Genomic DNA, 25,638 nt, shown 5'->3' on the forward strand with positions numbered 1-25,638 from the left:
GTAGGACGAAACAAGTAATTTGAATGCGTCACCTGCGGCTCTGCAAAATTCTGACGGGCCCCATCTTCTTCAATATATAGACTCATCAATCACCTGAGAAACCAATCAGCAGATTCACTGCAATGCAGATAAGAGTTAGTGGCAGTAGTAATATGCCAAACACAAAATGTGTTTGAGACGATTCAGGAACACATGCTGCATTACACTGCTTGTCCACCAGGGGGCGATGGCTAAAATGTACCATTATGTAGCCGTCATATTTATTTTTATTTTTTTTATATAAAGGAATTCGTCTTCTCTTTTCATTAAATATTTAGGTAACCGTCTAATTACTTACTTTAAATTCTCTTGGAATAAAAAAAAAAAATCCAACATAGGTCAGTATATAATGCTTGCTTATGTACGTAATGTAGTAGCTGATTTTGACCACTTGGGGGCTGCAGGAACAAGTTGTGAACACAACGTGGACACATCATTAAAGCTAGTATTATAATTTTCTAATCCTCCCAGGTCCGAGGGTGCAAGTCTTTATGGGGACGTCTGTGTACCTTTAATTAATATGGCAAACATCTTCGCAAACAACCGGTATTTACACACCAACCAGTTATTACGCAACAGTATTGTTCATCAGGAGCAAATGGTTCTTGCCACATAATGAATGTAACTGAACTGCTTGATCGCTAGCAAAATCTGGATTTAGACTAGACTAGCTCTCTGCAGTCATGCAAGTCACAGCTGTGTGTCTAATCCAGAAAGCACAACATACATATATAAAGTTATGTAAGAGAAAGGTACAGAAAGGGAAGCTGTGCAGTAATGACTTTTCTGCACATCGAGGACATTCCTGTCACGAAGCGCGAGGCTGTATGCGACTTTAACACTGATCTGGAACTAATGGTGAAGTCGTAGATGGCAGAAAGTTCTTAGAAACTGCAAACCTGCAGCACACGTGCCCCGAGAGCACTCCCATGAAAACCTGTCTGCTCTCTCAGCATCTTGTTGAACGTGAAAACATTGCGCAATGTACACGCTCTCTTCCATGCAAGCTAACAACCCCTGCCTCCCCCCTCCCCACCACCACCACCACCACCACCACCACCACTGACAGCCAGCTTCGAAACTGGAACGTCCAAAACACAGGCTTCAGCTGCCTGGCTTAAGTGCATTTGAAATCCTCGGTGTCTGTCATGAAGGCTTTTGGATTTATGGGTTAGCATAGAAGAGAGACTCTATTGAGCATGTGGTCGAAGCCGTGGCTGCACCCTGTCGCCACGGAACTGACAATTTAGTGTGAATCACTCTGCTTTGCTTTTTTTTTTTTTTTCTCCCCAAAGGATTATGGTCACAAAAGGCAGGTCAAAGTACAGTCAAATAGGAATTGAATCAATCCATAAACCCACCTTAATTAAACAAGATAGTGGTGGAAATTTTTAATGAAGGCTCAGTGAAAAGGAGGGCAACAGTAATATTTATTTTTCTCTCTGACAAAGCCGTCTGGCTGACACGCTGCAGTTGAACTTGCTGGGGTTTAACTCAACCAAAACGTTTCCAGGAAAGCGGGCTGTCTCGGCAAATCAGATGGATTCAAATGCAAAGCAGCATATTATCCACCTGTGACAGCGTCACAGAACATTTTTCTTTATAAATCTCTCCGTGAATGTGTAGTAATGGGTTAGTTTACTTAAGGTACAAACACCATGAAGGGGTAGGAGGAGCTGCAAATAAACAGGTTTAAGAAGGAACAGGAGGAGGAGACCATGGAGTCTCTAGACTAAAGCCTCTTTTAGAGTACTGCGGGACATAGACGCCGTAACTTACGCACGTAGCCTTCGCCGGTGTGGGCCATTTATACTTGTGCGTTCGTCAGTCTGGCTCGCCCAAGCGCTAGTCGGCGCTGTGTCTTTTTTTTGTTTCTACTTCCTGCTTCACTTTCAACAATGGCGAATGAAACTTTCGCCGAAGACGAGTCGTACAAATGTTTGTATCTCAGAACCTCCTCAGTTAACCTTTCCTCGATCCAAAACAATCAATTCGAAAAATTGCGGAGATGGAGAAGCTGCCGGAAATACTAGAGCGGAAACACGCTACTACCAAGTGGACCAATCACAGCTCTTGCGCTCTTTGTCGCCGCGGCACATAAGTACATTTCTGGGGAGGTGCACTTCAGCTACGCCGTAGTTTCTGTGTCAACTTAACGCAGAAGTCTAAACCGTCAATGAGCACTCACAATGCATAAAATTGCGTAAAAAAACAAAAAGAAGGAAGTCATTAATCCACCTATCTTATCGCAATATACGTCCATATCTGTCTTACAACCCTTAAGGCCAGCGGCTATACGGCAATCAAGAGTTCTTCCACTTTACAAACCACCGCGGTGTAAAAGCTCTGTTCCAGTGCCCCAGTTAAGCATTTAAGAGAAACAAAAGCGAAGGGAAAACATGTTACGTGGCGGACCCTCAGCATTCTTCCTCTTTCTCACTATTCCTTATCACAGAATGCAGATTAATATTTAACCAGCATATACCATTCTGGCCGCTTGACTGCTTTGTAGTTTCATTGTGGGCAATAGGATAAGATATATCTTTAGTATAGTGTAATATAAAAAGGAGGACTGAATTTGACCAGGTGAGGAAAAAGAGGACAAAACAACAAGGCAATGTTATATCAACCACAACAACGGAAACACAATAAATATTTTATAACGTTGTTTTCAGCGTTTTAACCACAACAAACTACATCTGTACGGTCTGAATTACAGTAGTGAAGGATAACTGAGTGTAATAATGAGGCACTTGAACTTGAGTACTTCCCTTGTATGCTACTTTAAAATACTACTGTGCATCTTACTCAGCTAACCCTGCGTAAAAAGTGTGAAAGTCAACTGAAAGTGGTAAACTGAAAACTATTTACGTCACTTATTCTACATTGAGTACCTTTCATTTTGAAACTCGTTGATGTATTTTCCCTTTTTTGTGATGCAGAAAACATACACCTGGTCCTATGGGCCTTCTGAGGGCGTCCTGTGGTGTCTGGCAACAGAGTGTTGGTAGTGGGGGGCCTTTGAGTCCTATGGGTTGAGGAGAGGGGCCTCTGTGGATCATCCCACAGAGCCTTGATCAGTTTGAGATGTTGTGCTGTTCTTCATGTTCTTTTGAGTCGTTCCTAAAGTGTTTTTGTGCTGGGGATGGCTGCTACCATCAAGATGTGTCATTGCTATGGGGTAGGGGTATCTGGTCTGGGTTAGCATTAGGGTAACATCCACACAAATGAATGCCAGGTCCAAAAGTTTCCCAGCAGAACACTGTATTGTCACAGGACGGTTAATGTTATTCACTTCTCCTGTCCGTGGTCATAATGTTGTGGCTGATCAGGTTATTCTGTAATTTCACAACAAGGGTTGGGCTCGTCATCACAGATGCATATCTGCATGTGAACAGGTCTGCTTCATCCCACGCTTCTGTCAGTAATTAGATCACAAAGAGCTGAAGATCACAGCAGACACACCAGCAACAGAGACCACAACAACAGCCTGACGCTCTTGACTGAGACAGAGGAAGTGGCCCGGGGCATTTCTGAGATGTTTAGGACAAACTATTCCCAACTTCTGGTCGGAGTTGGAGTAGTGCGCATGCCCAGTTCATGAACCCGCCTTGTCGTCAAACAGTGTCTACTAGTGTGCGCTCGAAAAACTCAACAGAGGGAAATGAACTCGTGTAATTACCAACCAAACGATTAAACTCTCTTGGCTCTCGGAGGCCCCTTGATCGCTTTCCTGCACCGGTTCACAGCCACGGACCGGCCGCCACACAAGCGAATATGAATCGGTGCTACCGTGATACTCTATCTTGTGTTGAGTCACACACACGTGCAGCGGCAGCTCCATTCACTGGTGTAGTTGCGTGCGACCAGTGGCAACAGTATATCAGAATAAAACCGCTTCCACGGTGAAACGCAACAATGCACCAGCGATGTCTGCCACAAAACACGAGAGACAAGACGGCGCGGCTGCGAGCTGCAGCGGCCGATTTAAATCCAGACACGTCTATTTTACGCCGCGTTCACACTTACCCAGGCCTGTTCTTCCTTAAGTGCAGCCCCGCACACGGACGGCTCGCCACAAAGAAACGCGGGAGGTGGAGGGGGGGAAAAGTGGCTCAACGAGACGGAAACCCTCCCGAGGAAGAAGGAAAGAAAAAGACACATAGGCAGCGTTTTTGTCAAACAAAATGTACTTACCGACGAAATAGGACACCGCGAGAAAAGGGGGAGGAAAGTGCCGTTCCTCTGCGCCTCCACGCCTCTATCTATCTGTCTATCTATCTATCTCTGCCTGTTATTTTCCCAGAACCGTTCTGCGTGGGCTGCGTCGAAAATGTCAGATTCCAGCAGTGGCTGTCGTGCCCCCCCAGGAATGGTTGCCCTCCACTCGGCTGGCTCATGCGACCATGTTGCCCTGAATGTCGCCTGCTGCTCTCATCCGGGCGTTTTAGGGATTGAACCGTCGTCTCAACGCCGCTGCTCAGGATGACAGCTTTGGGATGAAGGAGGGGAGGGGAGGCGAGGAGAGGGGGGGGGGGGGACGAGTGCGAGACAGGGAAGGAGGGGGGGAGAGAGAGCGTAGTGGTCAATCTAGTGAGGGCAAGGTGACATCACATGGGGGGGGGGGGGGGGGGAATACAATACAGCTGCATTTATGTTGGGTATTTATTTAAAATCACTGTTGCATGTGCAGTCATCATTGGACAATTGAGCCATTTCCCCCCTAAGGAGGCCAGTGGGAATTAAACTCTTTATTTCTCGTGGCAGGGAACAATCCAGTGATGTGAATTCGGATTTATTCAAGAGCAACTGTTCTGTTGCTTTCCCGCAGTCTTCCTTCACTGAGGATGATTTCCACGTCTTGACACGGGAGGGACCTGTGCTGTGCCGAGCGGAGGAATCCGTCTCCGCGAAATTCCCGTGGAAAATTGGGTTGTTTTAAAACACAAAAACCGCAACCCCTTCTCTGCAGCCCGCGCCTCAAACGTGTGCGAATTTCTAACGTTTAATCGTTAAGTCTACAGTTTTTGCCGTCTATTATGACTGCGTGGCCACGTGCGCACGGTATAACTGTGTTACGTAACCGGCCCAGCCAGTCAACAGCGGTGGGTTGGAGGGATGGAGGAGGGGTCGTTTGGAGGGTAATTACACCAAACTCAACGCAGAGACTTGTTATTTTCGCGGATTTGCAGTGGCTATAAAAGAAAGAAAAAGTCCACACACACACACTCGTGTTTAAACAGCAAGTGTTTGTGTTGTGAATTAAAGAATCAAAGACAAATCCTATCAGTGCTTGTGTGCCTTTGTTTGAAAAATGAGATGCAACGCTACTGAAAACCAATGAGACACATTTCTGAGAAAAACTTTTTTTTAAAAAACAAAAAAAATTCAATAAATACAGATATATATTTAGTACAGGCTGATAGACTCAAACAGGTTTTATGCTTGTGAACATTCATGCATTTAAGTATTTATTCTTTCATTTTTCATTTTTTCTTAACACGTATTTTCCGTGTCATTGCCTGGGTTGCATTTTTCAAAATAAAGGTGCAAATGTTCTGATATGATCCATCTTTGCGTGGACTTTTACTATCCACTCTACGGAATAATCCGGTGTCGTTCCCAATTTTAACATTTGATCTTCTCAAAAAGCCAAAGCCACAACGACAACAAAAGCTCCTCCAGAACTTAAATTTGCCTTGAATTTGTCGTGGTGGTGAAGAAGCACTGGTGCGTATGACCCGAGAAACCATTGTCCCTTTGATCCGTATAAAACGCTGGGTCTTGTTGAGACACGAGTCTGCTCTATTCAGCCAGTGGAACAACTGACTCAGTGAGTTTCACCCACGCATAGCTGGGCCAAACATATTATTCCACTTTGGACTCGTATAAATTTTGTCAACCTACACAAGGCCGCAGCCATAATACATTACTAGCGTGTTAGCCAACTGTCCCAGAACATCCCCATCTAATGAGACTTTTCCTGTCTTCATAATAACGTGAACTCTTGTAAAGTTCTGAGAACAGATTTACGAACGCTGTAAAGCTTTTGTCAGGGAGGATACAACAGCTGTTTATTTATTGAAATGCTATCATCCAGTGTCCCTTATACATTTACTGTATGTTGAGACATCCTGACCTCCTCATGCCCTAAAGGGCTGGTACGATTACATAACGATACACTCACAAGCAGGTGAACCACCTTATCTTCCCTGTGGCTAGATGGAGCAACCGATTACCAGCTGTATAGAGTGAGATGTCTTGCTAAAAGTGACTAGAAGGTCAAAGCATTATCCTGGACTAGAGAGATATTCAAATCCCTACATGCTACATCAGCATGGGTCTTGGTTTCTGCATGTACAAAAACCCATAACCTGATCCAAACCAGACCACAGTGAATGGTTGAAAATGGGCTGGACCAAACTCCTGGTAAAGATCGGCAATAAAACATTTCCAGAAATGCTTATAAAACCACTGAGGTTGTTTTCCATTGGATCATTTCCAAGTCATATTTGGGTCATATTCTTGGCAAAGTCATCCTCCTGTTTTTTTGTTTGTTTAAATAGTTTTCAGAACTTCAATGCAGAGTTATATTTACATCTTCTTTTTTTGCCACAGCAGCACTTATCAACCAAATACCGAAGGGTCAGCATCTTGGGCCTCAAATGTCCTGTCTGCTCTCTAGCAGTCACACAGCAAATATCACAACTACATCACAGTTACAGGAAATTGATCCTCTTTGTTGTTGCTTTCCCGGAGGCTTCTCATACCACTGTTTTTACTGCGCTGTCTGCGTTGTCTCAGTGAGCAAGCACTCAGCCTGAAAAAAAAGATAAAGTATTGTTTTTCAGCAGATTGTTTGGAGGGGAATTAAACCAACCTCAACGCAGAGGTTTGTTGATTTCACAGATACGGAGTGGCTATAAAAAAAGTCTGTGCACCTGCGTTTACACAGCAAGATTTTGTGATGTATAGGTATATGAAAAAATTCAAATTAAGTCCTATCAGAAGCTTTAATTCAGAGAAAAAGTATGAAAATAAAACACTGCTGACCCTTATATAACTGGGTATGTGACTTGACTGGGTATGTAAATTTTGTCACTGAACTAACATATGGATACGCAAACAGAAAAATATACATGAAAGCCATTAATTAAGTAAACTGCAGCTTAGTGTTTGTCACGCTGGATAATGCTTACATTGTCTAGTAGTCCCGTGTCCAGGCAGGCCTCGGTTGGGCGTGGTGTTTACCACATTTTCTGAATACACTCCCACCACTCAAACAAACCTTCACTCTTAATCTCCCATATGTGTAATCTTTACAGCTTCATAAAATCAACAGTGTGCTTTCATACTGCGGGGACACGGCGAGCTAATAGAATTCAGAAACGGCTGATCCGTGCATGCTTTTGTTGGCATCTTTTGTTCCGAGCTTCAGTCAGGAATTCTTGTGAATTTTGTGTTTTGTATTTCGCCAGTTGTGTTATGATGTGGTGTTAGCTTTCTTTTTGTTTCTTTATCTTTTTAACGGCAGTAAATTGGAATCCAATCACATGATGCACACGACTGTGAGCTGGATTGTGTGGGCCGGCGGTGGCTGAGTAGGCAGAAATAGCTGGTTGTATATGAAGCAGAGGGTTAATGGTTTGATCAGCACATGGACCACAAGTGTCTTTGAGCAAGACACTTAAGTTACTCCTAGATCTTGGCACCGGTGTGTGAATGTGTGTGCACTGGTGTGACTGAGTGGGTGGATGTGTCACTGTGACTGTAAAAGAACTTTAAGTAACAAGACTCTCCCATCATCAATACAGTTCTTCCTTGAACCCTTAGCATAGTGCGCTTGCGTTATATCTAACTAGCTGGCTCATGTTTGTAAGTTTGCAAGCACACGTAGCATGAATTGATTTTATTTTTGGGCTACGGGTTGGCGCAAATGACAAATGACACAACACAACACTGACTTAGATGCAGAGGAATTTTAGAATTAATCAGGATCTGATTGCTGACTTGGCCACTTGATGAAAGTATTGGAGGCCAGGGGTTTACCTTAGTTTATACAGTGCAGTGGTGTGAGTTCATGGATATGACTGGCGCACAATAGAAGCTAAATTAATATTTGGTCACGTGTATATTTATGTAGATATATGGTATTTTGGCAGCAAACTGTTCTGGGAAGCTCGCTGGAGAGCTACACACCTTCAAGGGGTTTTTCTCCTGTTTGCAACCACACCACTGTCAAGAAAAGCTCAAGTTGATGTAATAGCTTCAATGTCAACAACATGGAACGATGTCGCCTACAGGCTAGAGGACGCTTAGACTTAAGTATCGGTCTATATTTCATGTCATTTTGTTTAGGCTAACGTTAAAAGCTGTCGTTTGCACAGCTTAAGTTTTACCGATGCTTACACACATACTGTAACACAAAAGCGCCTTTTGTGTTCTAGTTTTGGATGTAAACACTAATTACTTCACTGTGTTTCCCAGGTAATTATCAGTACCAGGGAAGGGATAAAAGAGAACTAGCTGTGTATCTCACGATGTGTTACTTGATGCTTTGAATCTGCCACCACCGGTCAAACAGACAAGACCTGTTTGGGAATTTATTGTGAAAGTTTATTATGAATTTTGCATGATGGTACAATACTTGTATTATGTCTGAGAACATCAAGCTTGTTTTTTTTATTTTTATTACTAAAGAAATTTATTTGAACACCTAACAAAAATCCACTTTTGTTGTCTTTCTGTTTAACACGTGCACCAGGATAGGGAAACACTTGTGATCCATATCAGGTATTGAAAAAATAAACACTGGCTTGACATATGAGACAGTATATGAACCCCACCCACTACTTTGGTGAAGTTATATACTTATGTGCAGCCCTGAAGCATCCAACAAGCACAAGCTTGTAAAGTGACTTGTGTTCCAGTGTCTCCATATCATTTTCTTTGGCTCTATTTTCTTAACAGATTTTCTTAAATCAGCAGCGTTTTTGAAAACACATTCTTGTTTTCATTTTACTTCAAGTTCGACCGTTGAATCATCAGTTTTATGTGCTCTCCTACCATAATATTCTGTATGAGTAACTGTAACTCTATACATTAACAGCTCTAGATCATTTTACAGTCAGACTATATATGCTGATAATGTACAACAGATTTTCCCCAGTGATTTCCCCTCGTAAAACGTATTTTGAATGGACACTGTTCAGTCATTACATCAAGTATTTGCTGCCATCTTGTGGCAAAACATAAAATAGCCATAACACTCAGTTTTTTTTTTCTTGGTGGTCACTTCCTCTGACAGTGTCACTGTATGTGTAAGCTTCTTCATTCATTCATTCATTTTCTGTAACCGCTTGTCCTCTGGAGGGTCGCGGGAGGGCTGGAGCCTATCCCAGCTGTCGACGGGCGAGAGGCTGGCTACACCCTGGACAGGTCACCAGTCTATCACATGGCTAACACAGAAAGACAGACAACTATTCACACTCACACCTACGTCCAATTTAGAATCACCAGTTAACCTAATGAGCATGTCTTTGGATGGCGAGAGGAAACCGGAGTACCTGGAGAAAACCCACGCAGACACAGGGAGAACATGCAAACGCCACACAGTCAGCTGATGGATTCAAACCCAGAAACTTCTTGCTGTGTAAGCTTCTTATTCTTACATCAAGGATGTACAGCATATAGATTTAATCTCGTCTGTGTTATATGTGCACTGGAAGCTCTAACTCACACAGCTGTAGTAGTTTGTCCTTTCTACGCCTGTATACTACCAAGGGATTTCCACTTATCATCAGAAAAAAAAAAAAATCAGATTTACTCTTAACTTTTAAATTAATTAAAATGTCCCTCGATATAATGATGAGGTTGCTTTCTCATCCTCCAGTAGCCTGAACAAGCTGTGTAACTAAATCAAAATGTGCACATGTAGCCTTTGTGTTTGTGTGTGAACTTAATTAACACTGAGCTTAATCTTTGGACAGAGACACACTAGCCGTTTTCCCGATTTCCAGCCTTTAAGCAAAGTTAAGCAATTCTTTGCTGTTGGTGGTAGGGCAATATTTTCCATACAAAGACGAGATTGGTCCAAAGCTCTTCATTTAGCCACTGGGAGTTCATGTACTAGAGTATATGTGGACTATTTAGTCACATTCCAGTTGTGTTGTGTACTCCCTGCTACTCTATTTTAAGGAATTGTGGTTTTAGTTTAGAATTAGAGAATCAGAAAGCCTTTATGGTCAGTATTGCATTCAGTACAATGAGAATTATAGCAATCTCCTCCTTTTTTTTCCCATGTGAGAGCAGAGAAGACCGTATAAAATAAACACTATAAAAATGAATACAGTATAAAAAGAACAATAAGGTACAGATAAAACACAGTATAAATAAATGTACTGTCTTGTGACGGCATTTTCCTTTTCATTGGCTAGTGGGTGTTTGCAGTTGGGTCGGTAATCAGTTCACACTACCCGACTGCGCCCTTGATTCGGGTCAAAAAATTCAAACATGGTCGGGTCTGTTCCCCTCACACACTAACAGATTTTTGCGTCGACTGTCCCCAGCTAGTGCAGACTGGTGCAGACTTTTCCCAACTGGGAATCGTGGGTAAAAAAGAATCTGGTAGCGTGTCCTCAGCTTTAACCACAGCCATGTGCAGTAATACTCATTCATCAGCTGTGCTTCCTTAAGCCCCTCCCCTCCATCTCTTTCGGGCACGCACGCACGCACGACGTACACACGCTCTACTACGACGCACACAAAAACATGGCGGCCTCTGTTTCACCGCTACGCTCCTCCTTCAGGATCTGTAGCTCGTTAATGATCCACCAACAGTGCTGCCGGGCCAAATTGCGGATGCACAGAAAATGCGAGAGTCAAAGGAGAAACCTACACCTGTCGGCGACGAGGTAAAGCGGCACTTCGCCTGAAAACACCGCTTATTTAATTCTCTCTCGCTGTCTGTTAATATACGGTCTTACTTCACGGAGGGATGAGCGACGCTCCGGTGCCGGTGAAGGCGTGTCGGTGCTGTCACGTGTCAGTGATTGATGATTGACAGGGGCATGTTTAGTACCTTTTTTTAAATAGGATGGAAATTGCAAATCTAATTAAGCGGACGGTGCGTTTTCTACAAACGTGTCAACACTGCACAAGTCGCCGCAGTTTCGCTTTGAGCTTATCGCTTATCAGCACGGAGCACTGGTGTGGTTGTTGGCTGAAACCAACCAGCGCTCATAATGATGTTATACTGCAGCCATTTAGAGAGACCTGTTAACACAGACCGGAGAAGAGTAACGCTAATTGGTTACCATAGTAACTAGAGGGGGTGTCACACATACAGGAGAAAAACCGTTTGAGTCTGCAAAGTGCGAAAATTATTTTCTTTTCCAAATAAAATTGGCACCTATTCCTGATTTGTCCACTAAGGGTCGCTGTTGTAGTAAGAGTTTAATCTACACTACCTCCTTTTGGATCTTTCAGCTGGCAACACGTTATTTAACCCCAGCTGATGCAATGAGTAGCTTCTCATTAAACAACCATGTCTAAAGACACAGCCCGTGGTCATGGAAAAGATGTTAGTCTGTTTGAGAAGGGTCAAATCATTGGCATGCATCAAACAGAGAAAAAAATCTAAGGAGATTGAAGAAACTACTAAAATTAGGTTAAAAACTGTCCAACGCATTATTAAAAACTGGAAGGATAGTGGGGAACCATCGCATCAGGGTAAGAAGAGAGGCAGATGAAGTGATGCACCCATCATGCCTAGTGGCTACTGTACAAGCCTGTGGGGACAGTGCTATGATCTGGGGTTGCTGCAGTTGCTCAGGTCTAGGTTCAGCAACATTATGTTGCCCAAAGAATGAGGTCAGCTGACTACCTGAATATACTGAATGACCAGGTTATTCCATCAATGGATTTTTTTCTTCCCTGATGTTCACGGGCATATTCCAAGATGACAATGCCAGGATTCATGGGGCTCAAATTGTGAAAGAGTGGTTCAGGGAGCATGAGACATCATTTTCACACACGGATTGGCCACCACAGAGTCCAGACCTTAACCCCACTGAGAATCTTTGGGATGTGCTGGAGAAGGCTTTGTGCAGTGGTCAGACTCTCCCATCATCAATACAAGATCTTGGTGAAAAATGAATGCAACACTGGATGGAAATAAATCTGGTGACATTGTAGAAGCTTATTGAAGCAATGCCACAGAGCAGTCCAACGAAATATTAGAGTGTGTGACCTTTCTGTTCTGGTGGCGACTTTTGTTTTGGCCAGGCAGTGTATATGTAACACAGCATAGAGACCCAGAACTAAACAGCAGATGGCAGCAATGCGCCAAATTTGCACTTTTTTTTTTTTTCCTTAAGAAAACTCAGGTTTAGGATAGTTCGTCAAATGTAAACATACTAGTTTGCACTAAATCAAATGGAAACTTATTTCTCTATAATTATATTTATAGGTTATTATGCTATTAAATTACTGAACATAGTAGCCGAGTGATCAATCTACAAAAACATAACAAGGTTTTGGTCAATGAATCGATCAAGTAAATCAGTTCATGATCAAACTAGTTGGACATCACAGTGGTGTGGTAGTTAGCACTGATGCCTCGCAGCAACAAGGCTCCCGGTCCTTCCAAAGACATGCTCGTTAGGTTAATTGGTGATTCTAAATTAGCTGTAGGTTTGAGTGTGAATGGTTGTCTGTCTGGCAACCTGTCCAGGGTGTACCCTACCTCTCATCCAATGACCCAACTTTGTGTCTTTCAGTCTAATATTCATTTGAATCTTTCCAACTTCTCTCTCCAGGCATGCTGCTGTGGTGATTTCTGGAACAGAGCTGGCTCGTCAGCTTCACAGAGAAATCCAGCGTGATGTGGAGGAGCTGGTCGCTCAGGGCAACATGAGACCCCACCTAGGAGTGGTATTAGTGGGGGACGACCCGGCCAGTCGTACCTATGTGAGGAACAAGACCCGAGCAGCCAGCATCCTGGGTCAGATATGAGCATCGCACACATTCCTGAACACTGCATATAAAATCATGTAGCATAGATCCAACAGTTTACATTTTTAAACATAGAGATGCAGATGAATTAACACATTTTCCATAAGCAAACTAAAGTAGTATATTGTAATGTCATTCAAAATGCACTTGGCAGCATTTTGAAGATCCACGATGTGTATCCACTCCCCAGGTATTTCCAGTGACACAGTGGTGCGTCCCAGCTCAGTGTCCCAGGAGGAGCTGCTGGAGTTGATTGACAAGATGAACCGTGACTGGAGGGTCAGTGGCCTCCTGGTGCAGTTGCCGCTACCTGGTAAGCAAAAACAAAGTTGACTAAGTTAGCCAATGGTCGCTGGTGACAGCAATTTGTCTTGATCTTGAGTGTATATAGATAAAGTAGAACTTTTTATATGTGATATGTAAACACTGATGATGACGCTTAATAGGAGGTCTGAAGTCATGGGCTTTTGAATAACCTAAAGTTATTTGTTCGACTTCCTCCTGTCATCAGAGCACATCAATGAGCGAGCGGTATGTAACGCCATTGCTCCAGAGAAGGATGTGGACGGCTTCCATATTGTGAATATTGGGAAACTGTGCCTGGACCAGAGATCAATGGTGCCTGCAACACCTGCAGCCGTCTGGGAGATCATCAAAAGAGCAGGTAAAAACCACCAAATTTTATTTTTTAGATGCTGTACACAAATTATCCCCTAGAGGGCATTAAAGCTCTGTGAAACTAATCAAACGGAGACATCATGGCATTAATAATACAACATTTAACAGACTTTTAACAGAAAATTCTGTTGTTTAAGTATTCAAATACCCCAAAATGTTCACCTGCAAAAATGGCAAATATTAGCCTGTCAGTGGGTGGGAAATATTAGGCAGTAAGTGAGATTTTCTCCTTAAAGTTGATGTTAGAAGCAGGAAAAATGGGCAAGTGGAAAGAGTTGACCAGCTTTGATAAGGGCTAAATTGTGATGGCCAGGAAACTGGTCACAGCTCTTGTGGGGTGTTGCTGCCCAGCAGTGGTCGGTCAGTACTTATCAAAAGTGGTCCAAGGAAGGAAATGCAATGACCTGGTGACAGGGTCATGGGTGACTAAGGCTCACTGATGCACATGGGGAGCGAAGGCTTTCCTGTGTGGTCTGATACAACAGCCAAGCTACAGTAGCTCAAATTGCTGACAAAAGTTCATGATGGTTCTGATAGAAAGGTGTCAGAGCATCAGTTTTTTTTGTTTTTGATGAGGCTGCATAGCTAGGAGACCATGCTAAACCCCGTCCACAGGTGAAAGCACTGACAATGGCCGCGTGAGCTTCAGAACTGGACAAAAGGCACGATGGAAGCTGGTGGCCTGATCTGATGAATCACGTTTTCTCTGATGCTTGGGGCAATGTTCTGCTGAAAGACCTTGAGTCCTATCATTTGTACAGATGTTACTTTGACACATACAACTACCTAAGCAGACCATGTACACCCTTTCAGCGGTGAAATTATAGGGCAGGCCCCCCAAGGAGTGGTAATGGCGTGGGACGACCCAGCTAGTCATACCTATGTGAGGAACAAGACCCTTTACCAAAAATCAGCTTCACAATGCTTTTTTGAATGATCATATTTGTGTTAATAATAAGAACCATGGAGAAGTGAGCAAGTTCAAGTTAATTGAAAGTTAATTTCCCTTTCATCTATCACAACATGTCTGCAATTTCCTGTTGCACACAGTGTTGAATTTGCTTAAGAACATTTCTACAGTCCCTTTGTAGAATGTGATGAGAATGGTAGGGTGAAGGTCGCTGTGCTTAAGCTGCTTATCTATCTGAATGACTGGGATATTTCAAATGCTCATACTTGGGCAAATACACAACTCTCATCACTGATGAACACTACAGGCAGTATTGATAGCAGTGGAATAAACCCACGAGATGGATGTCTTACCATGCCATACCTTGAAATCGGGGTTTAGACGGAGCAAAATGGTAATATTGAAATCATTTGTTGTATTAAATAAATGTTAACAGTTTGGCTCCCTCCTTTCTTTTTCTTTTTATTACGTGTATCTCATACTGAACTGTATCAGATATTCAGACTAAATTTAATATAAAACAAAGACAAACCGAGTGAACACTAAATGCAAGTTTTTAGCGATTTATTCTGGCAAAAATTAGTTGTTCCTAAAGCGTCTTTGTGTGTGTCTGCCTGCGTCAGGCTGCATCCTGCTTGGGGTGGCTGATGCCATCAAGGAGTGTCATTGCTATGTGTCATTGGGTGGTGGTGCCTGGTCTGGTCTAGGTGGGTGCTACATGTGTAAGTAACATCCACACCAATTTATGCCAGGTCCAAAAGTTTCCCAGCAGAACATTGAATTGTCACAAGATGGTCAATTCAGTGATATTTACTTCCCCTGACGCTGGTCATAATGTTATGCCTGATCGGTGTATGCACAAAAAAAAAAAAAAAAAAAAAAGTCAGATGTGGTTTGAATAATCGTTTTACAAAACAAACATCCACATATTACAAACTGTGATTTTACCCACAATCACTGATGATTTTTGTGTCAACAGATGTAGCAATGTTTGGGATGCTGTGGTGCAGCTGGTAGAATAACAACTGCATGCCTGTCTGATCACTGAGCAGTGAAATACTGCTTGGGCTCTCTCTACGCCATTTTTGTTCATTTCCGTATAATGTGTTTACCTAACAGCAATAATTTATCTCCCTTGTCTCCCCCCTTGAAATGTGTTTGTGCAGGTATTGAAACAGTGGGAAGGAATGTCCTGGTTGCTGGCCGCTCCAAAAATGTTGGAATGCCCATTGCAATGTTGCTGCACACTGATCGCAACCACGAACGCCCCGGAGGTAAGGGAGTGTGTGTGCACGTGCATGTGTCAGCACTGTGATAACAATGGCCTGCTGCTCTTTGCAAGAAGATGGTATTGCACCATCTGGGCTTTCTCTGACGTTAATTTCATTCTTTGAACCTTTGCCCAGATATGACCAATAATTGAAGGCTTTATTGACTCCTCACCTTTTTAATCAAACAAAAAAAAGTGCTGATGCATGCCTTCCTGAAGAGGAAAAACCCAGGGAGTGTATAGAGGAAAAGCACAGGGCGAGGGCTGTGTGCAGCACTAAAAAAAATCCATATAAGGGTGCAGGAAGAAGGGATGGGATTTGGGTGAAGCAACATGATTTGTTTGACCATAATTTTGAGTCATAGCTGCTCTAGCCCACCCAATACTCATCATTAAGGCATAGGATGAGACATATTTTATTTGTTCCAATGAGGATGTTTGTTTTAAGGGCATTGCCACAGATTTTAGATGCTTTTGTTATAGAAGCTGTAGCATCCAAACCCAGTCAGTGGCAGTCTCAACAAGCTTGGCTATCAAATGCCTCAAATGTCAGCCAGGCATTCCCAAGAATGTTTGGCAGAGCGTGAAGAGAAGTTGAAGCCTGTAGGAAAACAAAACCTGCATTAGGCTGCAACAGCTATTCTTAAATTACAAAATTTAAACATAAAGGCCTTCCTAAGTCCTTAGTAAATATGTCTACAGCTAGTTTCAAACTGGGATTTTATTGAAATGTGTTGCACGGTTGGAACCTACGAATTGTAAAGATGTTAGCAGTGTGTAAAGCACCTGGTTGGAAACTGTGTCATGTTATTTTTGTGAAAGATTTTTGAGATTTACATTATTATCAAAAAGCATTTAGTTGTAGATGAGGTACTTTATTCGAAACTCATTTTGCTTCCATCTATGACTGCGTTATTTTATGGGTTGATTGAATTAGCTTTGCAGCACCTGGCCGTTACTGGGTATAAATATTTAGTAGCGTCTAATCTGCTTAAGAACCTGTTTGTGTGTTGCAATTCAAGAATGAGTAAAACTCGAGTTTCGACTTAAGAACAGCTGGCGCCATCATCTCCTTGTCATGCCATCCTTTACACAAGAAATTAGGATGTGGACACCCTTTATTTAAACGTGTCTTGCACTTTAGAGCAAATGGCACGTACTGCAGAGAAACAACCCACAAAGCAGCCAACGTAGCTGCTGTTTAAAAAGTACATGGCTTCTGCCTTCTCCTTATTTCTATTTTTGTTTTGTTTATTCTAATGTGACATTTCCTGGTTGGAGAACTCCAGGTTTAGTGAGGGACTGAAAAAATTCCAGTGAAAGTGGGATGAAATACCTGTATCAGTGATTCATATTCTGGAACTGAACAGGGTGGGGAAAGGGACTTTAAACTTGAATTACTCGTGACGCATTGCTCTGTAACGGTTTATCCAAGTTGTCGCATCCCGTGTAACGAACACATGTAGAAATCACAATTACATCACAAGCGGGTAGGTGAGATCATAAGGTGCTTATCTCTCAGCAAGATTACCCTCAGTGACTGTACACAATTCTCCAGCTTAAATCTTGTCCTCTGAATCTGAAAAAGATGAAAGAACGCAACTTTGGAATTACCTGGCACTGCATTTCCCAACACAGGCATCATATAGGCTTATAAGCTTGTACACACAAAGGGTTGAACGACTTCCGATTTTTTCTTTAAAGTCGACTAATACGTGGTGTAAGTTGTGTTGACGTCAACTAGTTGATGACCTCACACTTAAAAACACAGTAGAAAGTAATGCTTTACAACAATGAAACCTATATTCTCGCGTCTCACACAAAAGGAGCTGCGGAGGCTTTTCTGCAAGTTTATTGAAGCTTGAACACAAACTACTGTCGGCCGTAGCCCACGCCAGCACCATGAACACCATCAGCCTGTCATTTCTAATCTGTGGCTCTCGCTCGGCAAACTCTTAGCTCTATTGTAACTTCTGTCTCTCATGTGGTGCATTCACTGACATCAAGGACAAAAAAACACGCTCTACAACGACAGCGACAATGTCAGCTAATATAACACAACAGAACTGAACCTAAACACATGAGCTTATCAATACTGTGCGCTGCAGATATGTATAGCCTATATAAATCGGCACCATCAATAGCGTTTAATAGTACTTCACAGCCTGTTGCAACACAGGATAATGTAGCTGGGATTAAAAAATAAAAATGCGGTATTTCTCAGAAGCCTTTTCCATGTAAAGCAGCTAAAGGTCTGATAACTTTAAACAATGAAATCCACCAGCAAATCCTTGTCTCTGTTACCGCAGGGCGTTTGGTGGAGTTGTTAATTGACTTCTGTCTAGAGGATTTGGACCGTTCCTCTGCTAGCGTTAGCGGATGCTTTTTCAGATGAGTGCACATTGAAGTAATACTTTTGCTGTATTTCAGGATGGACTTACATATTTTGCATGTCACGGCAGAATGGGTTTCATCTTTAGTGAAGTATTTCCCCACACTTGATGAACTGCTGATAGTTGCTGCAATGACCCACTGGGCTCTTCACCTGTCTTCTAGGAGGCATCCATGTTGTTACTGTCACGTGATTGGCGACTAGTTGACTTCCTGCTTAAAGCGTCATGGCACAGCAGTTAAGTCGACTAGTTGGTACAACCCCTAGTACCCACCAGTATCCACACTCCCTATGAAGCCTTTAGATAAAAAAAAAAATAAATAAAATTTTGTTATTTGCAACTTTAGCTGCCAACACTAGGTTGCTTTGATAAGACAGCCATGTTCTTACTCAGACACAGAATGCTGAAATGTCAAATCTGGTCAAACTATAGCTACAGATATATGCGATAGAAGAAAAGCCCAAACTGTATATGATTTAAATCCTCGTTTATCATGTCAGACTTTCATCATCATTGAGAACGTGGCCTGTAATCTGCATAATTACTGCATATGCACAATAAAAAGGTTATGATGCTAAAAACAAGTCCCAGTCTCCTGCAAATACATGTTTTCTGTCACCAATGGGGAGTCAAACCTCCAAAATACGGCCGTGTAAGCAGATTTATGTTCATACAACACTAGTAATACAAGGCGCACACACATTTCATCAGGTATGCGATCTAAGCTTCTGATGTGCTGCGACTTGCCTTCCCTGCCCTCTCTTTCTTATCTTCTCAGAATCCTATCCTTGTGGGATACCTTTTTATCTCGTTCCACACCTACAGAGCTTGTCCCAGAATCGCCCATAGCAACTCAAATTACATTCAGTAGGTTTATTTTTTTGTTACGTGCCTTCAAACCTGTGGCGCCAACCAAGTGCATCAGAGGCAAATGACTGACTACGCTAGTATCCCGCTAATAATCAGAATTATTGCCCGATCAGAATAAAAATGGCTCAGTCAGAGAAGACTGACCTGATTTTGAGTCAGGTTGAGAGAGCCGATGTAGACCTTTTCCAAGAAAACATTAGAGCCTGAACAGCGTGTACAAGCTTGATCTAATCGTTTCTTTCAGGCTGAAATAATTTGAATCTTTCTGTGCACGCAGAACCACTATCTGCGTGTCAACAAAGTCTTATTCCCATTGGCGTTTTGGGTCATGTCAACACAAATATGTTGTTAGATCATTTTCTTCGGCGTCTATGTAAACACTTTCGTTGGAATCTCCGATTGGAGTGATTTCAATCAGCCTTAAGAGATGTTGTTTGTGTAAACGTAGCCAGTGTCGCCTCCTGAAATGAGTCAAACAAATAAAGTGAAAAATAAAAATGGAAATGTACAGATATACTTGCCCTTAAGCGGAATTTATACTTCATAGGTGTCTGCATTGTCGCCATAGCCTCTGCGTCAACTTAAAACAGAAGCATAAACCGCTTATTAGTCCGTGTATATCAACACCTTCTTTACTGATATGTTTAGTCTATGGTACAACCCACTTTAAACTAACGGTACAAGGTACAAACTAAGACAAGATAATAAAACTAAACCCAAACAAAAACTGTATAAAATAAATTTAATAAATTCATAAGCCGCTATATAAATTACTAGATAAATATCAGGGGGTGTTTAGAGTCTAGTCGATGCCCATATTTAGACGACTTTATTTGGTGTCAGTTATCTGGTGGTAATTTTACATTCGAACATTATTTACTCTATCTTTTTCTCTGAAGGTTTATGCCTTTAAAGAAGAAATTTCCTCCCTATTAAAAGAAGAACTTTCAGAAAATACCATAAATCCCTGTCTATATGTTCATCAGCAAATACCCAGTGTATGGAAGCCTTATAATTTCTCTTTTCACACTTGTCCAACTTGTCCAATTTTATGCTACATTCACAAAATATATGAGTGAAGTCTCCCACCATCCCACAGTCCCTCCAGCACAACCTATAGACCTGTTACCGCACTGTGATTTACAGTAGGCAGACTGCATGCTCCTGGTCCTTTAAACAAGTGAGGATGACAGTAAATGAAGGGAGGGTCTTTGTGCCTCAGGAAACCCAGAAAGACATGTCGCTGTTTGACAGCTTAACGATCTCCCTCAGCATTTTTCAGAGACGCTGCTTCTTCAGGAGGACGTAGACCTAAAAGAAATCTTTCATCGAGACGTCTGTGATTCTTTTTGATTTGTTATTTGGCTGAACCAAGGCTGTTTTTCCTCTCAGGTGATGCCACAGTAACCATTGCCCACAGATGTACGCCGAAGGAACGTCTGAAAGAGCTGACCAGCCTGGCTGATATCATTATTGCAGCTGCAGGTAATTACACATAGGACAACTATAAGACACGTGCATGTCTCTTCTTCACAATTTAAGACAACTCTACCAGGGTGACGTATCTGATAGAGAAAAGTCTTTCAAATTAGTTTATAATTCAAATATTTCTTTCACAACATGGCTGTGAGCTGTAGGGCGCCATGTTCAACCATTGTTGAATGATTGGATTAAGAATGCGTTACCATCATTGTTTTTAATGACTTGCTGATGAATGAATGTTGGTGTTTTCTCCTTTGGCTTCAGTTAGTATTTCATTGATTGCTAATATAGTTCCTGATTAAACAAATAGTTCACATCTAGTATAATTTAATTTGTATCCAGCAATATTTTCTAAAATTTTGACCAGTAAATCTATGGCCAGTGTTTGTGGTGGATTTTAAATTTGGAAGATTTCTGAGGTTGGCAAGGTCATAAAATAATATAAACGTGGTCTGTTCTAATTGGATAATGAGCAGCGCAATCGGTTCAAATGCAAGTCACCGTGCATGTGTGTGTGTGTGTGTGTGGGTGTGTGTGTGTGCATTCCTTAATGTCAGGTGTCTTCATTAAGCTGGAACTGGCCTAGAAAGGAATTAATGCAAGATGCCTGGAATTGCAGTTGTCAGTTGGGAAATATTGTAAACCAGCCCTTACTTGAACTGGTTGTGTTGTAATCTGACTTACTAACCGTGGCATTTCTGTACATTTACGTGGAATTTGACTCCCATATGTCGTCAAAAATTTCGGCTTCTCCTGATACACGATACAGATAGCGATCACCTGGAATGTGTCACCATCAGTCAATTCAGGGTTGCGATTCTGCCAAGCTGCACGCCACTGAAAATGAATGGGCTTTTACTGATGACTCATCGTGACTTTCTGGGAAGGATGTGTTGCATTTATTTATTCTTTCTGGATACAAGCAACTGCACGCTGAATTTCATGTCACTTCCTCAAAAGAATTTGTCAAATATGTGCTGACAACGAACTTGTTGAGGAAGTTACATTAATTGCAAATAGATGGAAATCAGAGTCAGCATGTAGTTTGCGGTTAGCATTTGCTCCTTTGGTGTCTATGAGCAATACTGTACTTGGACTCCATTGTTGGTCGCATTCTTTATAAGCTATAATTAATTTAATTTAAGACTGAAGAGTTCAAATTAACCGTTTCCTGGCTGCTCATTTTAACGTGGGCTGTAAATATACAATGCCTAATTATTTCCTTCCTCTGTGACAGTCAGCTGAGGTACGGTCTCTTTTCTTTGATATGCTGCCTTTCAAGTCCAAGGTGAGGTGGTAATTTCCACTGCAGAGCCTGTTATTAGAAAAAGAAGACAAGAACGACTACAGGAAGGAAAAGGCGGCTTTCTGTTCGGTGGTTTTGATGTAACAACTTAATGGAGCCCACGCAGCCTTTGTCTGTCCTCATGATGGTGGCTGAAAACGGAGCGTCCTAACGGCTGCGGAGGCTTTTCATCCACTCGACCAGACGTGTTTTTTTTCTCTTAAAGGTCTGCAGCCGTCAAAATCACCTCACATAGCTTTTCACGACTCATTTCCTCCTTAAGTTCTTTTGCCCAAAGGGGCGAATTTAATGGACCTGAAACTATTATGTGTTCATGTCAGCTTAGGAGTTGTCTTTCAGTCGTGAGATAGTTCGTGAGGTTTGAAGCTTCCAGTGTGGGTTGTATCAGTCAAATCAGCAGGTAGCTTCTGCTTGAGCAGATCCTGGGGTTAAAGAGTCAGTTTCTCAATATTTCTAATCTTTATTTGAAATAAGTGTTGCTAACCATGTATTCTACAGAAGAAATGTGCGATGTGCAAAGTCCAACTACCTCATTGCCACAGACTTCAAGATTAAAAATGAATTGCACATTTGGGTATAGGCAGCACAGATTAGAATATTAACTGACATGAAAAGTGCCTTAGTGTCCTGCTTTATGATCTGATCTTGAATCAGTAAGTATCTAGTTTTAATATCAGGATTCTTCTTCATGTGATGTACTACTAGAAAACAAGGCCACAATAAAGTATACAACACATTTTCTGGTCGTCATTTTGGGACAAGGAGCAGTCCCAGATTGTGTGTATGTTGTGGTCGATACCTGGTGACGTATCTGAATAAACGAACATCTAGCTCTTTAAAAACAACACCAATTAGGCATAACATTATGACCACTGGCAGGAGAAGTAAATAATATTGAGCATCTTGTAAAAATACAATGTTCTGCTGGGAAACTTTTGGACCTGGCATTCATTTATGTGGATATTACTTAGACATGTAGCACCCACCTAGACCAGACCAGGCACCCCCACCCCATAGCAATGACACTCCTTGATGGCAGCAGTCATCCCCAGCAGGATGCAGCCTGACACAGACCCACACACTTGGGCTCAGGTGGAACTTTTATTGGCTTTGTACCAACTGTGTTTGGCCTCAGGCCTCCTCTTACGTTGACCTCTTAGGTGTATTGACCTTAAGTTGAACCGGAGCACCTGTACCAGTAGGAATTTTATTGGTGGTTTCTGGGTAATCATCTGGACCATATCCTTGGTTTGTGTGGAGGTGTTCCCAGGCTGATCACGGCAGATATGGTCAAAGAGGGCGCAGCGGTCATCGACGTGGGCATAAATCGCATCAAGGACCCAAACACGGGGAAACTCCGGCTCATTGGCGATGTGGACTTTGAAGGTAAACTAATTTAAATGTCAATTTGGACAGATAAAATGTGATTTATGTTCCGGGGTGATTTTACCGCATGTGATGTAGTTCCAGAAAAATAAAACAGGTCTACATGTAAATATTCACTGTGTTTCTTGGGGCGGAAAAAAATTGGAAGAATAAATGTTACTTAACACCAAGTTGATTGTTTGACTCGTTGCAGGAGTGAAGGAGAAAGCGGGTTTCATCACACCTGTTCCCGGAGGTGTTGGTCCAATGACTGTTGCCATGCTGATGAAAAACACTGTGACTGCTGCCAGAAATGCACTGATGCATTGAACACAAACAGTATTAAGTCATTTCTTTTAATGAGTGATATACAGAACAAACACACACATTTGCAGACATTCATTTAGACACACAAACACAGACTCTCTGCCAAACAACACACTTTTGTTTCAACATCCATAAATTTGAAGACTCCATACCTGCTGGGAAAACTTACTTGATAATATGTACGGAGTTTATGTTGTTTGTTATTTATTTATTTAAGGTATTTATTTCAGATTCCACTTTTTATGAATTTAGATTGCTATTTTTTCTACTGAACTCGGTTTGGTTCATTTTGAGCATTCCAGATTCACTGGAAAAGGGATGATAATAAAAAAAAAAAAAAAAAAAAAGTTGTGTGACAGTACTACAGTCTATTGAAGTGTTTTCTTCTGATTTACGGAGTTTTGTGCATTTATTGGATCGGTGGCGCTGTAAAGAGACGAGCGTAAACATGCAACACAGTTCACTGGCTCGAACTGAGCCGTGAGCATTGTGGCCATGGGGTATGCACCTCAAGGGTTTGTCTGCAAACTCCCAGTATTAAAGAATAAACTGTGATTTGACTGTGGAAACTAAAATGGAGAGTGCTGAAACCAAATGAATAAATAAATAAAACCTGAGAATTTTGCCTCAGGCTTTGACGCCTTTTGACGCATCAAAAAAATAAAAAAAATTTGCAATTATGCCAAAATATAAAACGGCTTACACAACTTTAAACCAAGAGAGTTTCAGAGGATAAAGGATTATATATTTAGTAATATTGTTAAATGTTTTCTGTTTCATTCATTTCTCACTATGGCCCAAAAAAAGTTGCCACCTGGATTTAATTAAGCAAATAGGTACGAGCCTCCTATTGGATAATTACTGCATGGGTGATTATCTTGCAGCTGGCAACAAGTTATTTAACCCCAACTGATGCAATGAGTAGCTTCTCATTTCTTAAACAACCATGTCTAAAGACACATCCTGTGGTCGTAGAAAATATGTTAGTCTGTTTGAGAAGGGTCAAATCATTGGCATGCATCAAGCAGAGAAAACATCTAAGGAGATTGTAGAAACTACTAAAATTAGGTTAAGAACTGTCCAACGCATTATTAAAACTGGAAGGATAGTGGGGAACCATCGTCTTCGAGGAGGAAATGTGGTCGTAAAAACATCCTGATTGATCGTGATCGGCGATCATTTAAACATTTGGTGAAAACAAATCAAAGAAAAACAACAGTAGAACTCAGGGCTATGTTTAATAGTGAAAGTAAGAGCATTTCCACACGTACAATGTGAAGGGAACTCAAGGGATTGGGACTGAACAGCTGTGTAGCCTTAAGAAAGCCACTAATCAGTGAGGCTAACCAGGAAAAAAGGCTTCAATTTGCTAGGGAGCATAAAGATTGGACTCTGGAGCAATGGAAGAAGGTCATGTGGTCTGATGAGTCCAGATTTACCCTGTTCCAGAGTGATGGGGGCATCAGGGTAAGAAGAGAGGCAGATGAAGTGATGCACCCATCATGCCTAGTGTCTACTGTACAAGCCAAGCAGTGCTATGATCTGGGGTTGCTGCAGTTGCTCAGGTCTAGGTGCAGCAACATTATGTGCCCAAAGAATGAGGTCAGCTGACTACCTGAATATACTGAATGACCTATTTTTCTTCCCTGATGTTCACGGGCATATTCCAAGATGACAATGCCAGGATTCATGGGGCTCAGATTGTGAAAGAGTGGTTCAGGGAACATGAGACATCATTTTCACACATGGATTGGCCACCACAGAGTCCAGACCTTAACCCCATTGAGAATCTTTGGGATGTGCTGGAGAAGGCTTTGTGCAGTGGTCAGACTCTCCCATCATCAATAAAAGATCTTGGTGAAAAATTAATGCAACACTGGATGGAAATAAATCTGGTGATTGCAGAAGCTTATCGAAACAATGCCACAGCGAATGTGTGCTGTAATCAAAGCTAAAGGTGGTCCATCATTTCTAAAACTATTAA

General features: G+C 42.0%; 2 protein-coding genes across 3 annotated transcripts in view; one reads left to right on the forward strand and one right to left on the reverse strand.

The window, feature by feature from the left end:
- Nucleotides 1-4,462, reverse strand: part of slc20a2 (solute carrier family 20 member 2) — a 42,299-nt gene extending 37,837 nt beyond the window's left edge. Inside the window, exon 1 of one of the 2 annotated variants that reach the window (XM_084551532.1) lies at nucleotides 4,237-4,462. The gene's annotated coding sequence lies outside the window, so the exon portion shown is untranslated. Of the gene's footprint in view, nucleotides 1-4,068; nucleotides 4,198-4,236 lie in introns of those variants that run through there. The other variant, XM_084551533.1, reaches the window with a different exon arrangement.
- A 6,123-nt stretch (nucleotides 4,463-10,585) lies between these two features.
- On the forward strand, nucleotides 10,586-24,015 carry LOC311492699 (bifunctional methylenetetrahydrofolate dehydrogenase/cyclohydrolase 2, mitochondrial-like). Its single transcript, XM_084551063.1, has 8 exons — nucleotides 10,586-10,952; nucleotides 12,858-13,042; nucleotides 13,244-13,366; nucleotides 13,565-13,717; nucleotides 15,808-15,915; nucleotides 20,567-20,659; nucleotides 23,223-23,348; nucleotides 23,542-24,015. The coding sequence occupies exons 1-8, from the start codon at nucleotides 10,810-10,812 to the stop codon at nucleotides 23,655-23,657; spliced, it is 1,047 nt and encodes a 348-aa protein (XP_084407189.1). The 5' UTR covers nucleotides 10,586-10,809; the 3' UTR covers nucleotides 23,658-24,015.
- The last annotated feature ends 1,623 nt before the right edge of the window (nucleotides 24,016-25,638 follow it).

The sequence above is a fragment of the Chelon labrosus genome, assembly GCF_963514085.1.
Source record: "Chelon labrosus genome assembly, chromosome: 9".
NCBI classification, from domain to species: domain Eukaryota; kingdom Metazoa; phylum Chordata; class Actinopteri; order Mugiliformes; family Mugilidae; genus Chelon; species Chelon labrosus.

What these genes read in the sequence shown, in the direction of transcription:
- LOC311492699 (XM_084551063.1), top strand. Translation starts at nt 10,810, where the DNA reads ATGGCGGCCTCTGTTTCACCGCTACGCTCCTCCTTCAGGATCTGTAGC. An exon ending in CTACACCTGTCGGCGACGAG is followed by an intron (nt 10,953 to 12,857) that starts GTAAAGCGGCAC and finishes TTCTCTCTCCAG; the next exon opens with GCATGCTGCTGTGGTGATTT. An exon ending in GGTGCAGTTGCCGCTACCTG is followed by an intron (nt 13,367 to 13,564) that starts GTAAGCAAAAAC and finishes TCCTGTCATCAG; the next exon opens with AGCACATCAATGAGCGAGCG.